The sequence below is a fragment of the Nyctibius grandis genome, chromosome 14 (assembly GCF_013368605.1).
Source record: "Nyctibius grandis isolate bNycGra1 chromosome 14, bNycGra1.pri, whole genome shotgun sequence".
Lineage (NCBI taxonomy): Eukaryota > Metazoa > Chordata > Aves > Nyctibiiformes > Nyctibiidae > Nyctibius > Nyctibius grandis.
The window spans coordinates 4,656,978-4,677,636 of record NC_090671.1 but is presented as its reverse complement, the minus strand read 5'-3'; the positions used below and the strand labels follow the sequence as shown (position 1 = coordinate 4,677,636).

The following is a 20,659-nucleotide window of genomic DNA, read 5'->3' as shown; positions in this document are numbered from 1 at the left end:
TAAACAGAGCCAGTTCTTAAGAAAAGGGGAAAAAAATACACAACAATGGAGATTCTAAAGGCATTTTAATTAACCCTTAAAATAACATTCAAAGATCTTCAGCACATCTGCTGATTCCTTTCCCATTCTTTAGGAATGAGAGCTGCAAGTTCACTGGAACAGTTTCCAGGTTCCTTACAAGAAAACTAGCGGTGGTGTGCGAAAGGGCAGAGCTAACAAATAATATTTTAGGAGAAGCCTCATAAAAGGCCTTCTTTTAACTCCTGATTGCTCCCTATTTAGGTCTATTATTCTTAGAATTACTGACCAAATTATGAGAGTGGTTACTGCAGTGTTTAGAAAATAAACTTTCCAACAAAGTTAGCCATCCACATTCACAGGGGAATAAGAAATAGCACAAGCAATACTAGAAAAAGAGGGTAGATAGCCATAAAACTTTTAAAGGCAGAACACAACACTTTTATTAGCAAAGCAGCTGGCTGTGGAAAGAAAATAAATACAAGGAAGTCGGGGTTTTTTGCTATTTTTCCCCTAACTACAATAAAAACATGCTAGCAAAATCCCTGCCACTCCCCTTGAAGGCCAAGCTCTGCTTCCTCAGGAAGGCCGAAGGGCACCAGCCTTCGTGCCATTAGCACACAAACGAGTAACGAGATGAGAGTCTGAGAACCAGTCCATGGCTCTAAGCACCCCTGAGGAGAACAGTAACAGGACCCAGGCAGACAAGAATGAAGTGACTGGTCTTGTGAGTCACAAAATTGCTTCCCACAGCGCACTGCCAGGTAGGATTATATTTCCTGTCAAACTCCTGCCCACCAGGAACTCAGGATTACTATTCAAGTGCTGTCTTTGGAGAGTAAAGAAAAGGACTTAAGTAGAAGGAACTGTGAAAGAGAAGGGGAAGAACTGGAAAAGTACACACAAGGGGGACAGAAAGGAATCTAAGGACACTGATCTACAGAGAAAGTCTGACTGGATTACCTAGTGTCCACAGAACTTGCTTCTCTAGAACTACGTACCCACTAACATTTTTTCTTGATTTCTGAAGTCCACATAGGATTCAGCAGGAAGACATTATGAGCAAACACTTATCCTCTTTATATGAGCTGCAATGACATGCTCAACATGGCATTCCTCCAGAGACTGAATGGCACACTCCACAGCATCTTGCTGCATCTCTTCTGACATGTCTGTATCCTTTATCACAGCCATCTGATCACCCATGGTTACCTGTAATAAACAAAGAAAAGCATTCAAAGCTGCTGGAGTATCTACCTGCCCGGATCACCTGCCAAGCAGTCACACACATCATTCATATCATCATTGACAACGGGTTTTAATTCCGCCTAGCCCATGCTGTGCCCGCAGCCGTGGCCGTGCAGCTGCGTTGCCGGGTGGGTCAGAGGCACAGGCACAGCCGGTGCTCTCAGCCACACGAACCGTGGCTCCACAGCCCGCTCGCATTCAGCACCCGCTCTGCAGCCCGGAGCGGCACAAGCTCCGCCGCAGCGTTTCCAAACCCCGCCGCCCTCCCAGCCCCTCTCCAGCTCGGCACAGCCCGATGCAGGCCGCTCCAGCGCCCGGCCCCGACGGCCCTTCCGTGCCCGGGGGAGGCGAACGAAGCCCAGCACCCCCCGCCACGGGCTGGGAGCCCCGCGCGGCTACAGGGAAGGCTCCCGCCTGCAGCTCCCAGGGGCGCGGGGAAGGAGAAGCAGCCGCTGGGGAAGGGCCCTGGCACGGGGGAGCCGGCGGGGTGCCCGGGCAGCGGCTGCGCGGCCTCAGCCTCCCCAGTACCCGGGTGGGACCCGGCCCCGCTGAGGAGCCGCCCTGTCCCAAGGCCGCCTCACAGGGCCCCGCCCGGCCCTCACAAAGCTCCCCTCACGCACGGGCGACGTCCTCCCGTCACCGTTTCGCGGGCGCCGCGGGACCTGCCCCACGTGAAGCGAAGCGCACCGGACCGGACCGGAGTGGGCAGGCGCGGAGCCCACTCCGCCGCCGCGCCGGTTTAACCGACCCGCGCACGCCGCGGCCGCCTCCGAGCGCCCCCAGCCCCGCCCTCTGAGCAGCGGCCGCCAGCCATTGGTCAGCGCCGCGGCCCGCCCGGGAGCTCATTGGCCAGGACCGGGCCCCGCTTGGGGGCGCGTTCTGTTTCAGACCAGCGTGCCCCGCGCCTGCAACCGTTGCCACAGCGACGGTGCCGCGCGCTGGCGGGGCCTTCCCTCCGCGGGGCCGCGCCCGCAGCGCCCCCCGCCGCCCCGCGGCGAGCGGGGACACCGCGGGAGCCCGGCCGCGGCCCGAGCGCTGCCTGAAACCACCGTTTACCGAGGACGCTGCGAGCGAACAGGAAGGCGACTGGCCTAGAGCCCGCCGGGGCTCTCTGGCAGGTGGATCCACGGTAAAAGCAGAGCCCAGCTGAGCGCTCCCCGTGACCTCCAACCGGACAAAGGGCTCTGAGTGCACCCACGGAAGCAGCTTCTGAGCTTCTCCTCCATAAGGAAGCTATCAGCGCGAATTTTGGTTACTGCAAACCAGTATAGCTTCAAGGCCCCACACACCTACCAGCGCAGTCCTTACCCACACCAAGTCACTGGGAGCTAGCCATCGGGCAACCGAACTGCCTTCGCCCCGGGCCCAGGGCTTGCTGTAGCTCCTCCTTGCCCCTGACAGAGCACGGCCCTGTCTAACCGCCGGGCTCCTCTGGGCAGCTTTGGGTTACTGACTTACTCGTGTGTTTAGCTCGGCATTCAGATATCCTGGATTTTAGCAGAGATTTCTTTGAAAGGTTCACAGGGACATGAGGAGGAGCACAAGCAACATTAGGGAAAAAGAGAAAACAGCTGTAAAACTTTTGAAGATGGAACACACATAACATTTTTATTAGCAAAGAAGCCAACTTTGGAAAGAAAATAAATACAAGGCATTTTTTTCTTTTTTTTTCCCTACACACAACAAAAACACCAACCATGCCAGAAAAACCCCTGACGCTACCCCGATGACCACAGTCTGCTTCCTCACGAAGGCTAAACGCACTAAGCTGCTGCCATCAGTGTACAGTCCTGTAGGCACAGGCAACTCTGAACAACAACCCATAGCTCTAACCAGCTTTAAACAGAAGACTATTTACTTCAGGCACAAGGAAGAAGATTAAGTGCTTGGTCTCATGAGACACGTAGCTGCCAAATGTCCTACAATGCAGTGCCAAGGGGGATTGTATTTCTTCTCAAACTCCTGCAGAAGAGATCACTAGGAACTTGGTATTAGCACAGTTCTCACCCAAAAGTTGACTACAGATTTTCTGTTATTAATGTGTCTTTTCTTCACAAGTGCCACTTTTTGAAAAGGCAATTAAGAAGCAGCATATGCTTTTAAGTATAAGGATTGTGTTACTTACCTCTTATACCTCATCTGCTGCTTTGACACACAAAAAAAAAAATCCCACAGCACTTCCCAACTGAGCAGGAATAAGCCCAGGGACTGCAATTTCCCCCCCGAAAGTCATACCATGTTCTCAAACTGTAGCACTGAAGTATCAGGTCATGCGATCATGTTCCCCCGTCATATTCAGAAGCCTACCGCACATTTCAAAATCCAAGATATACATGTCTACTAAAAGCAGAACATTCCAGTCTGTGATTATATACTGTCATACCCAATAGCTCTCAAATGAGGAAACTTTCTGTGAGAGCATGCAAGATCTGTTATTACAACCCTGGATAAATTACCTCCTCGCCACAACGTTTCAGGTTCCAACTAGGAGCCTCAAAGAAAATCAGACCAGCTCAAACCCTGTGCTCTCTGCTAACATAGAATGTTGGAAAAAACAAACCTGCTACTATCTCTGTTGGGGTGACAGGAAAGGAAGACCGGCCCAACAGAAGCAATTGTACCATTTTGTTGAATGACTTTTCAAACAGGTCTTCCACTCAGATTTGTGTAATATTTAACCTCCACCAGCACTCTCAGATTTCTTTATTCTCCTGAGATGGCAAAGCAGAAAGTATATCAGAACTAGATCTTCTGTGCATCCATTATTCTTGTTCATGCATATATAAAATCAGGTATTGTGTGGACACTAGACAAACAGTGCTCCAAGACTTGGGATTTTAGCATGGTTCAGCACATAAAAATAGGATGTGAATACAGAAGATGTGCAGAAATTACTTTTCCCTGCAAATTTTGAAGCAGTTAGCCAATCTTGCACAACTATTACAGAACTATGAACAGAACCTTAAGACTAATTTGCACTCAGTTTAAGTCAAGAATTAGGTAAAAAAGGCATTCTCTCAGAGGAAAGTTACAGCAGACTTCAAAGGGATGTATTTTCTACCAGTTAATCAGTCATGCTGGGAAAGGCCAGCAGACGCTTTCCTGTTCTGCTAGACAATGAGATAGTGGAAAAAAAAAAAAAAAAGTAAGTATTGCAAAAAAAAAAACTAGGAAAGGTACATGTAAGGCACGGGAAAAGGAACACAGGGACACCAGCCCACAGGAAGAGTCCAATGTATCTTGTGTCCACAGAACCTGCTTTTCCAAAAAGCGTAGCAAGGCTCATCCTGCTTGACTTCTGGTGTGGACAGTGTTCAACAAAGGGATAATACAATCAAATATTTACCCTCTTTGTAAGGGCTGTAGTTTCTCTTTCTACATTATATTTCTCTGTGGCCAAAATGGCACACTGCACAGCATCTTGTTGCATCGCTTCTGACACGTCCGTACCCTTTATCATAGCGGTCTGAGCACTCATGGACGTCTGTATCGATCAATGAAAAGAACTCAAAGTCACAGGAGCAGCGACCTGCCAGGATCACCTGCCAAGCACTCACCCAGGTACCATCGCTCACAGCCGGGTTCCAGGGCCCGCGCTGTGCCCGTGCAGCAGCGTTGCCGGGCGGGTCAGAGGCACAGGCACAGCCGGTGCTCTCAGCCACACGAACCGTGGCTCCACAGCCCGCTCGCATTAAGCACCCGCTCTACAGCCCGGAGCGGCACCAACCCCACCGCCGCCCTCCCAGCCCCTCTCCAGCTCAGCACAGCCCGATGCAGGCCAGGAGCCCCAGGAGAGGCCGCAGCCGCTCCAGCGCCCGGCCCCGACGGCTCTTCCCTGGCCAGGGGAGGCGAACGGAGCCCGACTCAGCCTTCCCGCTTCCCCAGGCCGCCCCGTACACCCACCCCGGGGCCGCCGGCCCCCCTCACACCGCGCACCCCCCGCCCGGCGGGACCCACCGCTCTGTGGAGCGAGGCGGGCGCGCGCTCCCCTCGGCGGCGGTTTAACCGACCCGAGCGCCCCAGCCCCGACCCCCGGCCGGGCCGACGGAAGAGCCCTGGACCCCCCGGACTGCGCCCGCAGCCCGGCCGCTCCTGCCCCTCTTACCGCCTTCGCGCTCACGGTCCCCCGCGGCGGGCCTGGCCGAGACGGATCGCGGCTGCTGCCCTTCGCTCCGGGCGTACCGGAGCCCCAGGGGCGGCTCTTAGCCATGGCGGAGGGCACGCAGCGCGAGCGCTGCGGCACCAGCCACTGCGCTGGCGAGCGTTGACCCGTAACGGCGACAAGTAGCCCACAGGAGTGGCCGGGACCCGGATGGAGCCGGTCCCGGCCGGCCCCGCGGGCACCACGGGACGCGGAGGCCGCGGAGCACACCGGGAGCTGTAGTCCCCCGCCACGGCCCGACCGCCGCCGCCCCGGCCCCGGCCGCCCTCCGCTCGCTGCGGCACCGAGCCACGGCCCGGCGGCACCGAGGGATCGGGCCGCCCCCGCCCGGCAGCGCTCCCCAGCCCCGCACAGGGCTGCGCCACCCGCGGCCTCGCCCGGGCCCACTCACCCACCGGCACGGCCCGGGCGGCACAAAGCCACCAGAAAGAACGACCCGGCGGCTGGGGCAGAGCTTGTCCTTTATTTTCCAAAGCGGTTCTCTCCAAGAGGCATCGGCAGAAAAAGAAACAGCTCAGGCTTTGGGGCAGCACATCCAGCAAAACAAGAGGGGAAAAATTATCCAAAAAAAACCCCAAAAGACAGAGAAATAAGAGGTTTGGAACAGAAAGAACTAAACAGAGTCAGTACTTACATAGCACAAGCAGTAATTGGGCAATACTGTAGATGGTTATAAAACTCTCAAAGGCAAAACTGCTCCAACAGCTCTACTATAGCAAAGCAGCAGCCTTCTGAAAAAAATAAATACAAGGAAGACTTTTTTGGTATTTTTCCTTTTTATATCCACAATGTAATATCATCTGCTATAGCATAATCCCTGCCACTGCCCTTGAAGATCAAGGTCTGCGTCCTCAGGAAGGCTGCAGTAACTAGTCAGAGGAGCCAGCACACAGTCCTGTAACCAGATGCAAGTTTCAGTAACAGTCAGTGGTTCTACCCAGACTTGAAAAGAAGAATCGCGACTTGGCCGAGGTAGAAGTAGATGAAGTGCTTGGTCTCATGAGTCACGTAGCTGCCAAAGTTCCTTCCCACGATGCAGTGCCAAGTGGGATTGTATTTCTTGTCAAACTCCTGCAGAAGAGAGAACTAGAAATTAAGAACTCTTCTAAACAGGTATTCACTTTTGGAGCAAGGCAATTAGAGGCAGAGCAGATGCTTTTACATACTAGGATTATCTTATTTACATCTCATTGTTCACCTGCTGCTCAGACAAAACACAAAAAAAAAAGCCACAGAGCTTCCTACCTGAGCAGTAGTAAGCTTAAAACATTACTTTTGTTCAGGGAAAGTAGTCTTTCTCCCCCCATAATTCATACCATGATCTGAAACTACAGCCCTCAAGTAAAAGCTTCACCACTAGTTTTATACCCACAGAGATTAAGCCATAATTTAGACTTCATTGTTCATCTGTAACATGCTGAAGGACTCTGTGGACAATTCTCTACCACACGCTCTGTAACACCAGCACTATCATCAAATCTAAGAATTTGTGTTTTACATGTTTCAAACAAATCCTCTACAAATTCCCAGTAGTTGCTACAGAGAATACCTGAAAAATATTAGACTGAACTCTCTTTTCCACTGTCATAGATACTTCTTTGTACCTGGGGGGAAAAAATGCCTTTCTGTACAGTGGGCACAGCAAACCAATATTTCTCTAGTGGAAGCAATCATTCTGCTTAGCTGAATTACTTTTTAAACAGCTTTTCCACTCTGATCAGTTTAACTTCCATTGATGCTCTTTGATTTCTCCATTCTCCTGAGTTGACGAAGCAGGAAATATAATCGGAACCAGATCTTTCCCATGTTCAGTATGGTTAATCCTACATAAAGAATGACACAGACGTTGCAAACAACAGATCATCAGTGCCACCAGGATTTTTTTGTGTTTTTTTTTTTTTCTTTTTTGCTTATGTCACTACATAAGGAGAAATGTGATTACAGTGGACTTGCAGAAAACTACTTTTCCCTGTAATTTCTGACCCAGCTGGACAGAGGTGTGAACAGAAGATTAAGTTCACTAAAACTGAAACCAAGGACTATGTAAAATAGGGTTTCTCTCAGCGGAAAACTGTAGGAGAGCTCCACAGAACCCCTATGTTTCGTACCAGCTCAGCAGTCACAGTCGCCTGCCGCTCCCTGTTCACCTGGACAATGGGACAGTGGCAGAAAAGGCTTAAGTAGAAGGTACTGCAAAAGAAAACCAGAAGGACCTGGAAAAGTCCACGGAAAGGGTGGGGAAACAAATGTAGGAACAGCAGCCTCCAGAGAAAGCACAACTTGATTATCTATTGTCTCTAGAACTTGTTTCTCTAGAGCTACTTGCCCAGCAGCATTCTCCCTGCTTGATTTTTCATGTGCGTAGAGATTTCATGAGGACATTCCAAGCAAACATTTACCTTCTTTATGTGAGCAGCAATGTCCTTCTCGATGTTGTACTTCTCCAAGGCCTGAGTAGCACACTCCACAGCATCTTGCTGCATCTCTTCCGACATGTCGGCATTCTTGATCACTGCCTTCCGATCACTCATGGTTGTCTGAACTGAGCAAAGAAGACGACAATTCAAAGTCACAGGAGCAGTGACCTGCCAGGATCACCTGCCAAGCACTCACCCAGGTACCATCGCTCACAGCCGGGCTCCAGGGCCCGCGCTGTGCCCGCAGCCGTGGCCGTGCAGCAGCGTTGCCGGGTGGGTCAGAGGCACAGGCACAGCCGGTGCTCTCAGCCACACGAACCGTGGCTCCACAGCCCGCTCGCATTCAGCACCCGCACAAGCCCCTCCGCAGCACCTCCAAACCCCGCCGCCCTCCCAGCCCCTCTCCAGCTCGGCGCAGCCCAGTACAGGCCGGGAGTCCCAGGAGAGGCCGCAGCCGCTCCAGCGCCCGGCCCCGACGGCCCTTCCGTGCCCGGGGGAGGCGAACGAAGCCCAGCGCCCCCCGCTACGGGCTGGGAGCCCCGCGTGGCTACAGGGAAGGCTCCCGCCTGCAGCTCCCAGGGGCGCGGGAAAGGAGAAGCAGCCGCTGGGGAAGGGCCCTGGCACGGGGGAGCCGGCGGGGTGCCCGGGCAGCGGCTGCGCGGCCTCAGCCTCCCCAGTACCCGGGTGGGACCCGGCCCCTCTCGGGAGCTGCCCCACTCCAGCACCCAAGACCCTCGTGCCGCTTCCCTCACCGTTCGGCGGGTGCCGCGAGACCGGCCCTGTGTGGAACGGAGCGGACGAGGCGCTGAGGCACACGGACATCCAGTTTCCTCCGCCGCCGCGGCCGTTTAACCGACCCGCGCACGCCGCCGTCGCCTCCAAGCGCCCCCAGCCGCACCCCCTCCGTACTGGCCGCCAGCCATTGGTCACCGCCACTACCCCCCCGAGCGCTCATTGGCCAGAATCCGGCGCTCTCGTAGCATTTTACTGCAGCAGTTTCTTTCAGACCGGCATGCCTCGCGCCTGCGTCCGTTCCCATAGCGACGGGCGGCCGCGGCGGTGCAGGCCGAGCCCCGGGCTGGGCGGGAGCGAGGCCTCTGGGGCGGCCCCGGATCCCACAGGGCCCCTGCCGGGGCGAGCCTGGGGTATGGCGTGTCCGCCGCACCCTGCTTGCAGACATGCCTGGGCCGGTTGCTCAGGCGGTGCGCAGCTTCTGCTTGGCCCTTCCCCTTTCCTCACGGCTGAGGTGCCTGAACGTGGCTGGTCACTGGCGTCTGTACAGCGGCCTGTGACTACAGCGTTGGAGAGGCTCTCTCGGTCACTCTCTGGGAGGCAAAGATCGTCTTCCTATAGCTGAGGCAAACAAAAAAAACCCACAAGCCCAAAAACCGTGATGACTTGCAAGGCAACCCGCTGCAAAGAACGTAGAGCAAAAAGCCAGCATTTTAGGTTTTCCTGATTCTCCAGATAAGATGTTAGAAAATCATGCCAGGATCTGAGGATGGCTCTAGTAAGTCTCAACACAGAAGGTGAAACGGTTGGGGCCCCAAGAACAAGGAGGGCATTGTAAATACCTTAATTACTCAAATATCCTGGGTGCTCAACTAAACAAAGGAAAGCCTTTGAATTTGGAAAGCGGTAATGGCTGTAAGATAAGGAGGCTCTGGGATGTTCTCAATTCAGATGGCTGGGCCTTGTGATGGGCGGATGCACAGAAACACAGAGATAAGGGAATTGCAACACCTGCCTCGAAGGCCATGGCCTACATGATCCCCGGACTGAGTTTGCACAGAAGCGGGGGTCAGTCAGCGAACACAGTGAGGAAGACTTCCGGCCTTCATCTGAAGACCCATAACGACCACTAGGGAAGATCACTGCGCATATCTTATGGTTATGTCAATGAGTTCTCGGAAATCCTATGACTATGTATGACTTTATGGTATATAGTCTCTGAAAATCTGCCAAATCGGTGGTGCATTCATGGTGGATAATCCCCAGTGCTGCCCAGCGCTGCAATAAAGAATGCCTGCTTAATACCACTCTGGCGTTATTGAGTTTTCTCTCTGACTCTACCCAGCTGCACCCAGCTCCCCACTGCGGTGAGGAAAGTTAGAAAGCAAGGGGGTTTGGAGAGTTCCGATTTTTGTATCAAAGGACGATCTTGGCAAGGGGGACCAGCTTGTGCTCGGGCAATGCAGTGTGTCTGGTCTGATTTCTTAAGCGTGATGTAATCTCTCATGAGAAAGGGTTAAGTATCCTCTTTGTATCTACAAAGCTGACAGAATTTCTAGATTTTTCAAACAATGTGTTGAGCAGGGCAGCTTTTGCAAAAAAGCTCCCTAATTTGTACTAATGTTCCTGACAGGAATCACAGGCAGCCTTTCACTCCTCCCCTCAGTTCACCAGAGCCCACAAACCAGCCCTCCCTCCTGCTCCCCAGGAGGTTTTACTTTAGCCAGGAAACTGCAAAACTAAAAATATAAAGAAGATAAATTTATTTGCAAAATTAATGCAATTTGCTGTGTGAGGTGTGTCGAGTTTGGGGTTTTTTGGGAGGTTATTTTTTCCCCTGCCACGTATATTCTCCCAGGAGGGATTCAGCCGTGCACATAAGCAGCCGGTAGCACGGGGATGTTTGGCGGCTGCTCGGGCCGGCACACCCGCGGTGTAAGTACCCCGTGTAGGGTTCAAGGGCCCTGAACCCCGCGGTTCTGGCGGCCGGGGCCCAGTACGGAGCCCGGCCACCTCCCGCTGACCCCGGCGCGGCTGGGCCGTCCCGGCGGGCCGCCTCCCGCCCCCGCGGGGCCGGCCCCGGCCGCGCCCTCCGCCGGTACCGCGCTCGCCGGGGCGGCGGTGGAGGTCGTGCCCTTGCAAGATGGCGGCGGCGGCGCTGTGCCCGTGCCGGGCGGTGCTCGCCCGCCGCGGCGGGGCTCTGCGGGCGCTCTGCGGCTCCGTGCGGGGCCTGGCCGCGGGGCCGGAGGCGCACTTCGGCTTCCAGAACGTGACGGAGGCGGAGAGGAGGGAGAAAAGTGAGGGCGGCGGCGGGGCCGCTGTGGAGCCGTGCGGCGCCCCGGGGAGGGCGGGCTGGAGCCTGACGGGGCTCCCGGGCAGCCGGGTGAAGGGGCGGTGGAGGTGCGTTTGGAGCTGGGCCGTTGGTCTGACACGTTACCGGGAGTATCGGTGAATAGTATCGGTGTTAGGCCAGCTCCGTTCTTCCCCTCAGCTCCGGAAGGGTTACGGGAAGAGGCTGTTTGTCCAAGGAGACGTTTGTCAGGCTACAGGCTCAGTAGGATTCGATGATACTGATTGTAAGGAGTTTTCAGGTGGTATTTTTCAGTTCCACGTGGTGGCAGACCTCCCCGAGGCAATAAAGGACACATTTGCATAGAATCATAGAACCGTTTTGATTGGAAAAGACCTTTAAGATCAAGTCCAACCATTAACCTACCAGTGCCAAGTCCATTTTACTTCCGCAGGAGCATTTTTGAGTAAATTGCATCTCATTCTCATGTCCTTTCCTTGCAGTTTACCAGGTCTTTGAAAATGTGGCCAAGAAATATGATGTAATGAACGATTCGATGACTCTGGGGATTCATCGAGTGTGGAAGGATATCCTCGTGCATAAAATGAACCCTTCCCCAGGAACACTTCTTCTTGATGTTGCTGGAGGAACAGGTAAATAATTTTGGTGAGTTCCACGTGACAATGCCATGCTATTTTGAACTGTTTGAGTCTGCTCAGAATTAAGTTGCCTAGCCTTCCCCCCCCGCCGCCTCCAGCTCAGTTCCCTGTCTTTAAAACTGCTGTAGCATTTACCTGATTTTCACAGAGAAGGGTTGAGAGCTGACTTCTTTGTATTTTGTAATATCTTGCTCCAAGGCTCTGAAAGTATTATAGTACTGCCATGGTATGTTATGGAAAACTCTTTCCGTTTGTAGGAAGTCAGGGCTCTTTGCTTTTAATATGTTCCCTTTATATATTTTTATATATATGCATATACACTCTCTCTCTCTGTCTCCCTATACTGTGTGCGTGGTTTTTATATATGTATTAAAAAAAAAACCAACTCAGTTTGACGTTTAGAGCCTTATGTTCCAATTTCCTGGAGTCAGAAAACATTCCAAAACAAGTATCTTTCTTTTAAAACCAATGCAGGTGACATCGCCTTTCGATTTATTAATTACGTTCGCTCTATACGAGAACGCCAGCTCCAGCGGAAGCTTAAGCACCATCAGAATTTATCATGGCAGGAAATTTTTGAGAGTTACCAGGCAGACAAATCTAAGTCACTAGGGGATTCCCAAGTGGTGGTCTGTGACATTAACAAAGAAATGTTAAAAGTTGGGAAGCAGAAAGCACAGCATCTTGGCTACTCCGAAGGTAAGTCGTGCGTTGTACTGTTTCAGTAGTATGCCTGATAGCAAGAATTTGACGCATGATAGTCATCAGGTAATCACCACTTCAGGATTACAGTATACATTATATAGCCATGGTGTGTACTATAGCTGTGCTTCCATATTTGCCAATGTTCAGTTACTTTTTCAGTGAGCATGTATATAGTGTGTTATTCAGATGTACAGTGATCCTCTTGAATAATACTTGAACTTTCAGAAATACATATATGGAAGTGTCAGTGAGGTCTGATACCAAGCTATCCTTCAAACCTGGTTAAATAACCTAAACCTGCTGTTTATACCTGTGCAAATGAGTCTGATTTTACTAAGGCAGATAAGGCAAAAGAGCTCAGCCCTAGAATGATTACCCTAAAGATCTTATAATGGGTATTTTGAGAACCAAGGCAGCAAATAAAAAAAATGCAAGAACTAAAGTGTATCATGAACCTCTAAAACTTTCCACAGTTAGAGCACATGCTAATAATACTCAGAGAAACTGAATTGTATTAAATGTTAGTTTGCAGGTCAATGGATTCATTCACTGTTATCTAGAATTTGTTGGGGACCATGCCAATCCTGATTGAAAAGCCTGATTTTAAGTAGTAAGACATAGAGAAAGAAGTCCTGCTTGTGGCTCAGCATTTGCATGATAGTTGTTTATCCTCTCTTCATTTATGGATATTTGACAAATATTTTAGCAATGTAAAGTATACCAGGAGGCTCCCAAACTTTGTTTGCCTGGGTACCACCATTACGTATGCCCTGGGCAGCCCCTGCGTATGTGTTACGAGATCTCCTGCAAGTCCATTCACTGCGCCCTGCTCCCACACTCCCATGGGGACTTCAGCCTACAAATTCTGTAGGCTGACAAACATACAGAATAACTCAGTAGCACAAAGGGGCTGAAAGATAAGCTGCTGGTATAGGTTCTCTCCGTTGCTCTTGCTCTCTGCTGGTGGGTTACCCCAGGCAATGTCCTATTGCCTGTCCATGTCTCCCTTTTCTTTAAAAAACGAACTAATTGTGAAAGCATTGGTTCTTCCAGCTCTGGCAGATTGCTTGCATCATGCTTATCTGAGCAGCTTGCCAGCCTGTCCAGAGCTCTTCTTCTCCATCATAGTTTGGGAACACCTGAACTGTACCAACATTGTACATATAAGAGCTTTGTGACAGTAGCTTAGGAACTGAAATAAAGCTTGATGGTGCCTCCCAGCTACTATACCTAAAGCATTTTGTTTAATTGGCTGCACTTTTCAGGTGTTTTTCTGACTTATTAAATTCTCAAAATGCATATTTACAGTTTTTAATTTTTCTTCCCTGTACATAATAGCTGTAGAAGCCCAACTGTCTTGCTGCCTGGGTTACCTTCTGCCCCACTGTGCCACAGTTCTGACTTCTTAACTCTTTTTCACTCCCTTGTTCAGCACATATCCATTTAATATGCCCTACCTTCTGTTTTTCATGCGATTTCTCCTTTTTGTAGTAATCTCATTTCTGAGCTTGCTTATCTGTTGATTGTCTGAGGTCTAAATGTTTTTTTTTCTTAAAACTGTAAGGGGCAGAGTTTTCTTTCACTGCGTTCCTATGTACATTCACCAACAGTGGGGGCTATGCATGCCAAAATGAAACGTGTTGCACAATCGCTGATTGTCCTTTTTTGGCCAGCAGCAGTAGTAGGCTGTGCTGCAGGTGCCCTAGTTCCTCTTGTTGGACACCGACAGCCCCTTTTATGTATCCACATACAAACTCCTGGCCTGTGATTTTACCACAGTGTATTCCGAGGGGCAGTTTTCCTGTCACTCAAAACTTTTTTGTGATGCTCACTTCTTAGGTGTCTTTTCAAACTGTCTACATTTAAATAACACTAATAATTGCTACTTTAATAATGTTACATACTGCTTTGCATACAATACTTTCTACAACTATAAATATATATATTTTGTAAAAATGAAATTTGAATATCTCCTGGCAACAACTGTTGTTTTCTGCTGTGTTTTGCCCTCCTCCACCTCTCTTTCTAGCATACTGCTCTTTGAAACTGCTGATCTCTGTTGCAGAAGACTCCTGTTTTTTTTCTGTTAGTTTTTTTGTTTTGCATTTGAGTCACCAAAACCAGCGACTTTAAGAACTATTAATTCTAAATTGAGCAGTCTTATTTTTGGTACAAATAACCTGGACACCCATGCTCCACAGATAGACATGGCCTTGACCCATTAGGTGGGGAAGCAACAGAGCTGCAACGGGATCACGTACTGATAGTGCTGCTGGAGGAAGCATGGGTTTTCATGTTCCTCAGTCTATGGAAGCTTTCTAGCAAAATGTTTTGAGTGTTTGGACATTGTTGCATGGCAAGACAGTAATCATTATTTATAGTTACTCTTCCAGGAGGGATTCTCTTTTTGCAACTTTGCTCCACTACCATGCAAGATTTGGGTGAAATCTTTTTGGCAGATTAAGGCACTGTGGACACAATGTGTGTATATGCAGAAGAATGTTTCAGCTGATCTGCAACATTAACTACTTTGCTTGAAAGGCAGCTGTATAGTACAGGGCCTTGTGAGTATAGACCAAGGTGTCTTTCCTCCAACAAAAATGCAAAATTGAAATATTAGTGTTAAATCTCACTTCATTAATAACCATTTCCTTCTGGAATAGATAAGTTCTAGTCTTTCTGGAGCAGTCTGAGTTATATAAGGTCTGTTCAATACTGTGTCCTTGACTTTTGCTACAGGTTTGTCCTGGGTACTTGGGGATGCTGAAGAGTTGCCCTTTGATGATGATAAGTTTGATGTTTACACAATTGCCTTTGGAATCCGAAATGTAACTCGTATTGATTTGGTAAGTTGCTATAGTGTATCCTGACATGGGGTCCTTACAATTCACCTGAGTTTTTTTATTCTAGCGGAGGAAGCAAAGGAAGAATTCCTTTAGATAAAGGAACATCTTTGTCTACTCATGAAGCATTTTAAATAAGTGGCATGTAGTGTTCAACTTGTCTGAATGAAGAATGCAATAAATGCCCCACCTTTGTCATAAGAAGTTAGATTTATACTAGTTGTGCCCAATCCTTCCAGCTTGGCAAGCCACACAATCTCTTCCTAAGGCAAAAGGGGCTGAACGCTACAGTCATTCCACACCTTCTCCTGACGTATGATGTTACTGGATCTACACAGGCACAGTGCAGTCAGCCTGCACGTCTCAAATCTTTCTGAAGCACCTGATCCATATCCCACCTGCAGTGGGTCCAACGCTTCCTGCCCCCTTCCGTTTGCCTGCCTGAGCCAGCAGAGCTCCCAGAGCAGAGAGTGGGAAGCAGCTGGCTGCTGCCACCACTGCCGTTGAACTAACCTGTTCAGCCCATTTCTGCTCAGTGTCTTTACACTGGCTGGTAGTCAAGTGTCCCATGAAGAATGAGTATTATTTTAATTAGGGTAAGTAGTACCCTTTGTTCTAAACAGTATCTTTTTCGAGAATGAATAGCTGTCTTGGGGGTGAAGATAGATCCCCTGTCTAGCTGGATTAGTTGTCTGTGTTTTGGAGGAGTACGTTACAACCTTGGCAATGCTCCTTCTGTGGAAGGTGTAGCGTTTGGATCCAAACCACCTTGAACTGTATGCCTTTGAACTTCTCTTAGTGTGGGTGGATTTTCACGATGCTTTGTCTACACCCTTCCAAAGCACAGGCTCTTTGCCTTCAGTGATACGACAGTCTGGTAGCATAGCTCCCTGGAGACCTGATACAAAACACATCCAAGCCTCCCATTCTTTTGCAGAGCTCCCATCACATATGGGTACTGTTTGTATTTTATCCCTTAGGAACATGACAGCTGAAGCCAAGCAGATGTACAATCTGCAGAGGTTCTTGAATACAACTCTGCTGTGCTCTTGTATGAAAAAACATACAGTTGTAAACAGAATTTTGTCTTGGTGGTTCTTGGGTGTTTTATTTTGGGTATAGGATGAAATTTTCAAAGTAGCCAAAGATTTTCTTCTTCCCTTTCCTTCCTCCCTGTTCTCACACATTGCTCATCCAAAACCCAGTATCATTTCTTTGATCCTTTGGGTGTGCCTCACAATTGAGTAAAATCTTTTCTTTTGATTTAAAAAAAAAATCTGTCATGCCCTCTTTTCATTTTCAGCTTTGTAGCTGAGTCACCTTCTCCCTTTTGGGTTTGGTCTGTAATTACAAGAGCTCTGCTGGCAAACATTCATCAACTAACAGCAGGGAAAAAGAAGAAAAATTGCAAACCTGACATCATAGTTTCGACACAAAGCCTGGTATAAATCTATTTATGTAACAGCAAGAGTTTCTGTGGTTTGGTTTTGTTGTTTGTTTGGGGTTTGGGTTTTTTTTTTTGTACTTGTCTTGGGATACTTCTCTACAATATTGGAGATTGCCACTCAGGATTCTCTTTACTCCCCTCAGTTCATCACTGAGTTGTCATCACATGGCATAACAGGCAGGTGCTGTTCTACAGAAACAAACTTATCGCATCTGCTTTGTCTCAGGCACTTCAGGAGGCTTATCGTGTGTTGAAACCGGGAGGAAGATTTCTCTGCCTTGAATTCAGTCACGTCAGCAACCCTCTTCTTTCCAGGTAGGAACATGGTGACGCTATGCAGTATCAAGAGGCTCTTTTATTTGTACTCAGACAGAATAAGAGATGGAGACACTTTGAGGCCACCTCATTGTGCACTTTTAAAATCAGAAGGAGACTCCATAGCATAGTGGTACAGAGATAAACTTGTGTTGGAGAGGGTTGGTTTTGAACTTGTTTGTATTAATCTGCATTTGCTGTCTGTCTGTGCAGGCTCTATGATCTATACAGTTTCCAGGTTATCCCTGTTCTGGGTGAGGTTATTGCTGGTGACTGGAAGTCTTACCAGTATCTCGTGGAGAGCATCCGACGTTTCCCCCCTCAGGTAAGACAGTATTTCTCTGAATTCACTAACACACAAAACACGGTCCCAGCATAATCTTGCAAGCAGCTGGTTTATGGGCCTTCAGGTTATTATAATTACGGAACTATTATTTTTTCAGGAGGAGTTGAAGGCAATGATAGAAGATGCAGGGTTTTTTAAAGTGGATTATCAGAATTTAAACTCGGGCATTGTTGCCATTCACTCGGGTTTCAAACTGTGAGTCTACTATGTAGCAAAACACAGGAGGTGCAATTTTTCCGAGGAATAAGGCGGCTGTGGAATTTTATCAGTATCAAGATTGAAGAGGAGTTTTAAGAACTTGTGCAACAGATACTTGTTCAGCACTCGGACCCAGAAGAACATCAGCTACCTTTTTTCCCCCAATAAACCTGCGGATGAAGTGACTCCTGGGGTGGTGCTTACACCTGCATTCCCCTTCAAGTGCAATGTAAAGGACATGGCCAAAAGCGAGCAATGCTAACAAATGAAGCAACTTCAGTTACCAGTGGTGTGGATACAGAAATAGACTGACTGGTCTTCAAATAAGGTGCCTCCTTTTTTTTTTAATAAGCTTCAAGGAGGACATCGTACTAGTGAGAAGTAACTTGTATTTATTAGATTTTTATTAAGCTGTGATTGTCTTTGTCATGTGGACTCTAAGGGATTTTTCCCATGATTCCTTTACTTCTTTCAAAGGCAAATGGAAGGCTTGTGAAATAAAACAGCTCTGCATCAACTTTTTTCATTGAGTCAATATTTTAACCTTTCTGAGGTTTCCTTTCTAAGAAAGGATTTTTTTTTTCTGACAGGGAATGACTGCATAACTATATTCTGGGATGAGATTACATGTTTTCACCTCCATATGAAATACTTTTCTTTGTCAGTGCTAGATGCATAACCTCTACATAAAAATACGGTGCATTTCCTTCTGTTCTTTAAACTAAACTGTTGAAGAACAGATGCTTCTGTAGCAGGATACAGGGACAGAGTAAAAAAAAATCTATAGAAGGTATAAATTTACATTCTAAAGTGACAGCCACGTGATGAACTCGTATGAAAATTTGTCTCTTCTGAAAATCAGGAGATGAAAGGACTATGGCTTTTAGCTCACCAGTTCACTTGAAATCAGAAAAGCAACACCATGTATCTAAACTCCAGAATTTGCACCGGAGGTTGCACATGCTGAAAATTTGCTTATCAGGAATGGAAAAGCAGTCTCTTTTCCCTCAGGGAAACTATCTCCTGTTGTTCTCAGTTACTGACTGATGATGTATTCATAGATTAGCTCAGGCTTCAGATGCTGTGGATTTGGGGGGTGAAATGGAGGTGGGGATGTTCCTCCTTCATTCACAGTGGAATAAAGAGGGTAATGCAAGCACTGAGAGGGAAGAAAGGTAGAGAAGACTCTTAAAGGATAAACTTGTTTCAACAGTTTTATTAGCAAAGAAGCTGTCTTTTGAAAGAAAATAAATACAAGGAAAACACTCTTGCCTTTTTTTTTTATAGCCACAATGAAAATACCAGCTGCTACAGCAAAATCCCTGACATCTAACAATACAACAAAAGACCTGAAGATCAAGGTCTGTTTCCTGAAGGTAGGAGGCTGTTTGGAGTTAGTGTGCAGTCCTGTAACCAGGTGCGAGTTTCAGTAACAGTCCGTGGTTCTACCCAGACTTGAAAAGAAGAATCGCAACTTGGCCGAGGTAGAAGTAGATGAAGTGCTTGGTCTCATGAGTCACGTAGCTGCCAAAGTTCCTTCCCACGATGCAGTGCCAAGTGGGATTGTATTTCTTGTCAAACTCCTGCAGAAGAGAGAACTAGGAATTCAGCGTTTTTGTGAGAATTGTACTAATATTGTCTAACAGGGGTTTTTTTGCAATGATATGTCACTTGTTAGCAAGTATCACTTTTGGAAGAAGGCAATTAAGGAGCAGCATATGCTCTTCAGTGCAAGGATCATCTGTCACTTTATAACTCATCTGCTGCTTAGTCAGACCAAAAAAAAAAGTGCTTCCACGCTGCACAGGAATAAGCTTAAAACATATGTTTGGGGAAGTAACTTTTCCCCAGAAGGCATACCATGATCTCAAACCATAACTTTTAGGAACGTCACTGCTTTTTCTGAATCTAAGCAGGTTAAGCGATTATTTTGACTGCATTAGCTGTTTTCAACAAGGATGCTGAAAGGACTCCGGATGGAAAATTCTCTGTCACTCTTTTGGTACCAGGTCATGAGACCATGTTCTTCCTACACACTGTAGTCAGGAGCCTGCTCTAGCTTTCAAATAAACTCAAGTGTGCAAGTCTACTAAGGGTAAAGCCGTGCAGTCAGTGGTTATCTACTGCAGGATCTAACAGCAGTCAGCTGAAGAGACTTTTTGTGAGAGCGTGCAAGAGGTTGTGTTCTGCTCAACCAAACCCTTCAACTACTTGCAGCTCAATCAGGCTCCCAGCAGGAGTCCGAGGGAAATTCTGACAAACTGGAAGCTATGAACCATCTGTTCTGCATTAGCATGAACAGTTTGTCTTACATGTGGTGGGGGAAAAAAAAAAACAACACAAAACCACTTCTTATTACAAGGTCAGCAACCCACTGCTTCTCAGGCCTCACAGAGCCCCTATGTTTCGTACCAGCTCAGCAGTCACAGGGACAGTCACCTGCCGCTCTCTGTTCACCTGGATAATGGGACAGTGGCAGAAAAGGCTTAAAGTAGAAGGTACTGCAAGAGAAACCCAGAAGGACCTGGAAAAGTCCACGGAAAGGGTGGGGAAACAAATGTAAGAACAGCAGCCTCCAGAGAAAGCACAACAGAGAAAGACAACTCTATTGTCTCTAGAACTTGTTTCTCTAGGGCTACTTGCCCAGCAGCATTCTCCCTGCTTGATTTTTCATGTGCGTAGAGATTTCATGAGGACATTCCAGGCAAACATTTACCTTCTTTATGTGAGCAGCAATGTCCTTCTCGATGTTGTACTTCTCCAAGGCCTGAGTAGCACACTCCACAGAGTCTTGCTGCATCTCTTCCGACATGTCGGCATTCTTGATCACTGCCTTCCGATCACTCATGGTTGTCTGAACTGAGCAAAGAAGAGAATTCAAAGTCACAGGAGCAGCGACCTGCCAGGATCACCTGCCAAGCACTCACACGGGTACCATCGCTCACAGCCGGGCTCCAGGGCCCGCGCTGTGCCCGCAGCCGTGGCCGTGCAGCAGCGTTGCCGGGTGGGTCAGAGGCACAGGCACAGCCGGTGCTCTCAGCCACACGAACCGTGGCTCCACAGCCCGCTCGCATTCAGCACCCGCTCTGCAGCCCGGAGAGGCCGCAGCCGCTCCCGGTCTCTCTCGCCAGCCGCCCCGCCCCAAACACGCCGCCGCTGCCCTCACCGTTCGGCGAGCGCTGCGGGCCGACCCTGCGCGGAGCGGAGCGGAGCGGAGCAGCGATAGGGGTTGCCTAGTGCGCGCCACTGCCTCCGAGCACCCGCGGCACCGCCCACTGC

The 20,659-nt window shown here is 48.9% G+C and overlaps 4 protein-coding genes and 1 pseudogene across 4 annotated transcripts; 1 reads left to right on the top strand and 4 right to left on the bottom strand.

Moving 5' to 3' along the window:
- Window positions 1-195: 195 nt before the first annotated feature.
- LOC137669890 (dynein light chain 1, cytoplasmic-like) lies at window positions 196-5,564 on the bottom strand. The gene is made up of 3 exons (XM_068412294.1): window positions 5,372-5,564; window positions 1,087-1,230; window positions 196-808 (listed from the first exon to the last, which is right to left on the bottom strand). Exons 1-3 carry the CDS (start codon window positions 5,474-5,476, stop codon window positions 683-685), a joined length of 375 nt encoding a protein of 124 aa, XP_068268395.1. The 5' UTR covers window positions 5,477-5,564; the 3' UTR covers window positions 196-682.
- On the bottom strand, window positions 3,095-4,744 carry LOC137669889 (dynein light chain 2, cytoplasmic-like; annotated as a pseudogene).
- A 308-nt stretch (window positions 5,565-5,872) lies between the features above and the next one.
- On the bottom strand, window positions 5,873-8,746 carry LOC137669982 (dynein light chain 1, cytoplasmic-like). Its single transcript, XM_068412508.1, has 3 exons — window positions 8,598-8,746; window positions 7,828-7,970; window positions 5,873-6,499 (listed from the first exon to the last, which is right to left on the bottom strand). Exons 1-3 carry the CDS (start codon window positions 8,665-8,667, stop codon window positions 6,362-6,364), a joined length of 351 nt encoding a protein of 116 aa, XP_068268609.1. The 5' UTR covers window positions 8,668-8,746; the 3' UTR covers window positions 5,873-6,361.
- Window positions 8,747-10,683: 1,937 nt separating this feature from the next.
- Window positions 10,684-17,897, top strand: COQ5 (coenzyme Q5, methyltransferase). Its single transcript, XM_068412789.1, has 7 exons — window positions 10,684-10,874; window positions 11,371-11,520; window positions 12,001-12,225; window positions 14,971-15,077; window positions 16,748-16,836; window positions 17,050-17,161; window positions 17,280-17,897. Exons 1-7 carry the CDS (start codon window positions 10,721-10,723, stop codon window positions 17,379-17,381), a joined length of 939 nt encoding a protein of 312 aa, XP_068268890.1. The 5' UTR covers window positions 10,684-10,720; the 3' UTR covers window positions 17,382-17,897.
- Window positions 17,898-18,602: 705 nt separating this feature from the next.
- On the bottom strand, window positions 18,603-20,636 carry LOC137670139 (dynein light chain 1, cytoplasmic). Its single transcript, XM_068412790.1, has 3 exons — window positions 20,547-20,636; window positions 20,097-20,239; window positions 18,603-18,963 (listed from the first exon to the last, which is right to left on the bottom strand). Exons 2-3 carry the CDS (start codon window positions 20,226-20,228, stop codon window positions 18,826-18,828), a joined length of 270 nt encoding a protein of 89 aa, XP_068268891.1. The 5' UTR covers window positions 20,229-20,239; window positions 20,547-20,636; the 3' UTR covers window positions 18,603-18,825.
- Window positions 20,637-20,659: the final 23 nt, after the last annotated feature.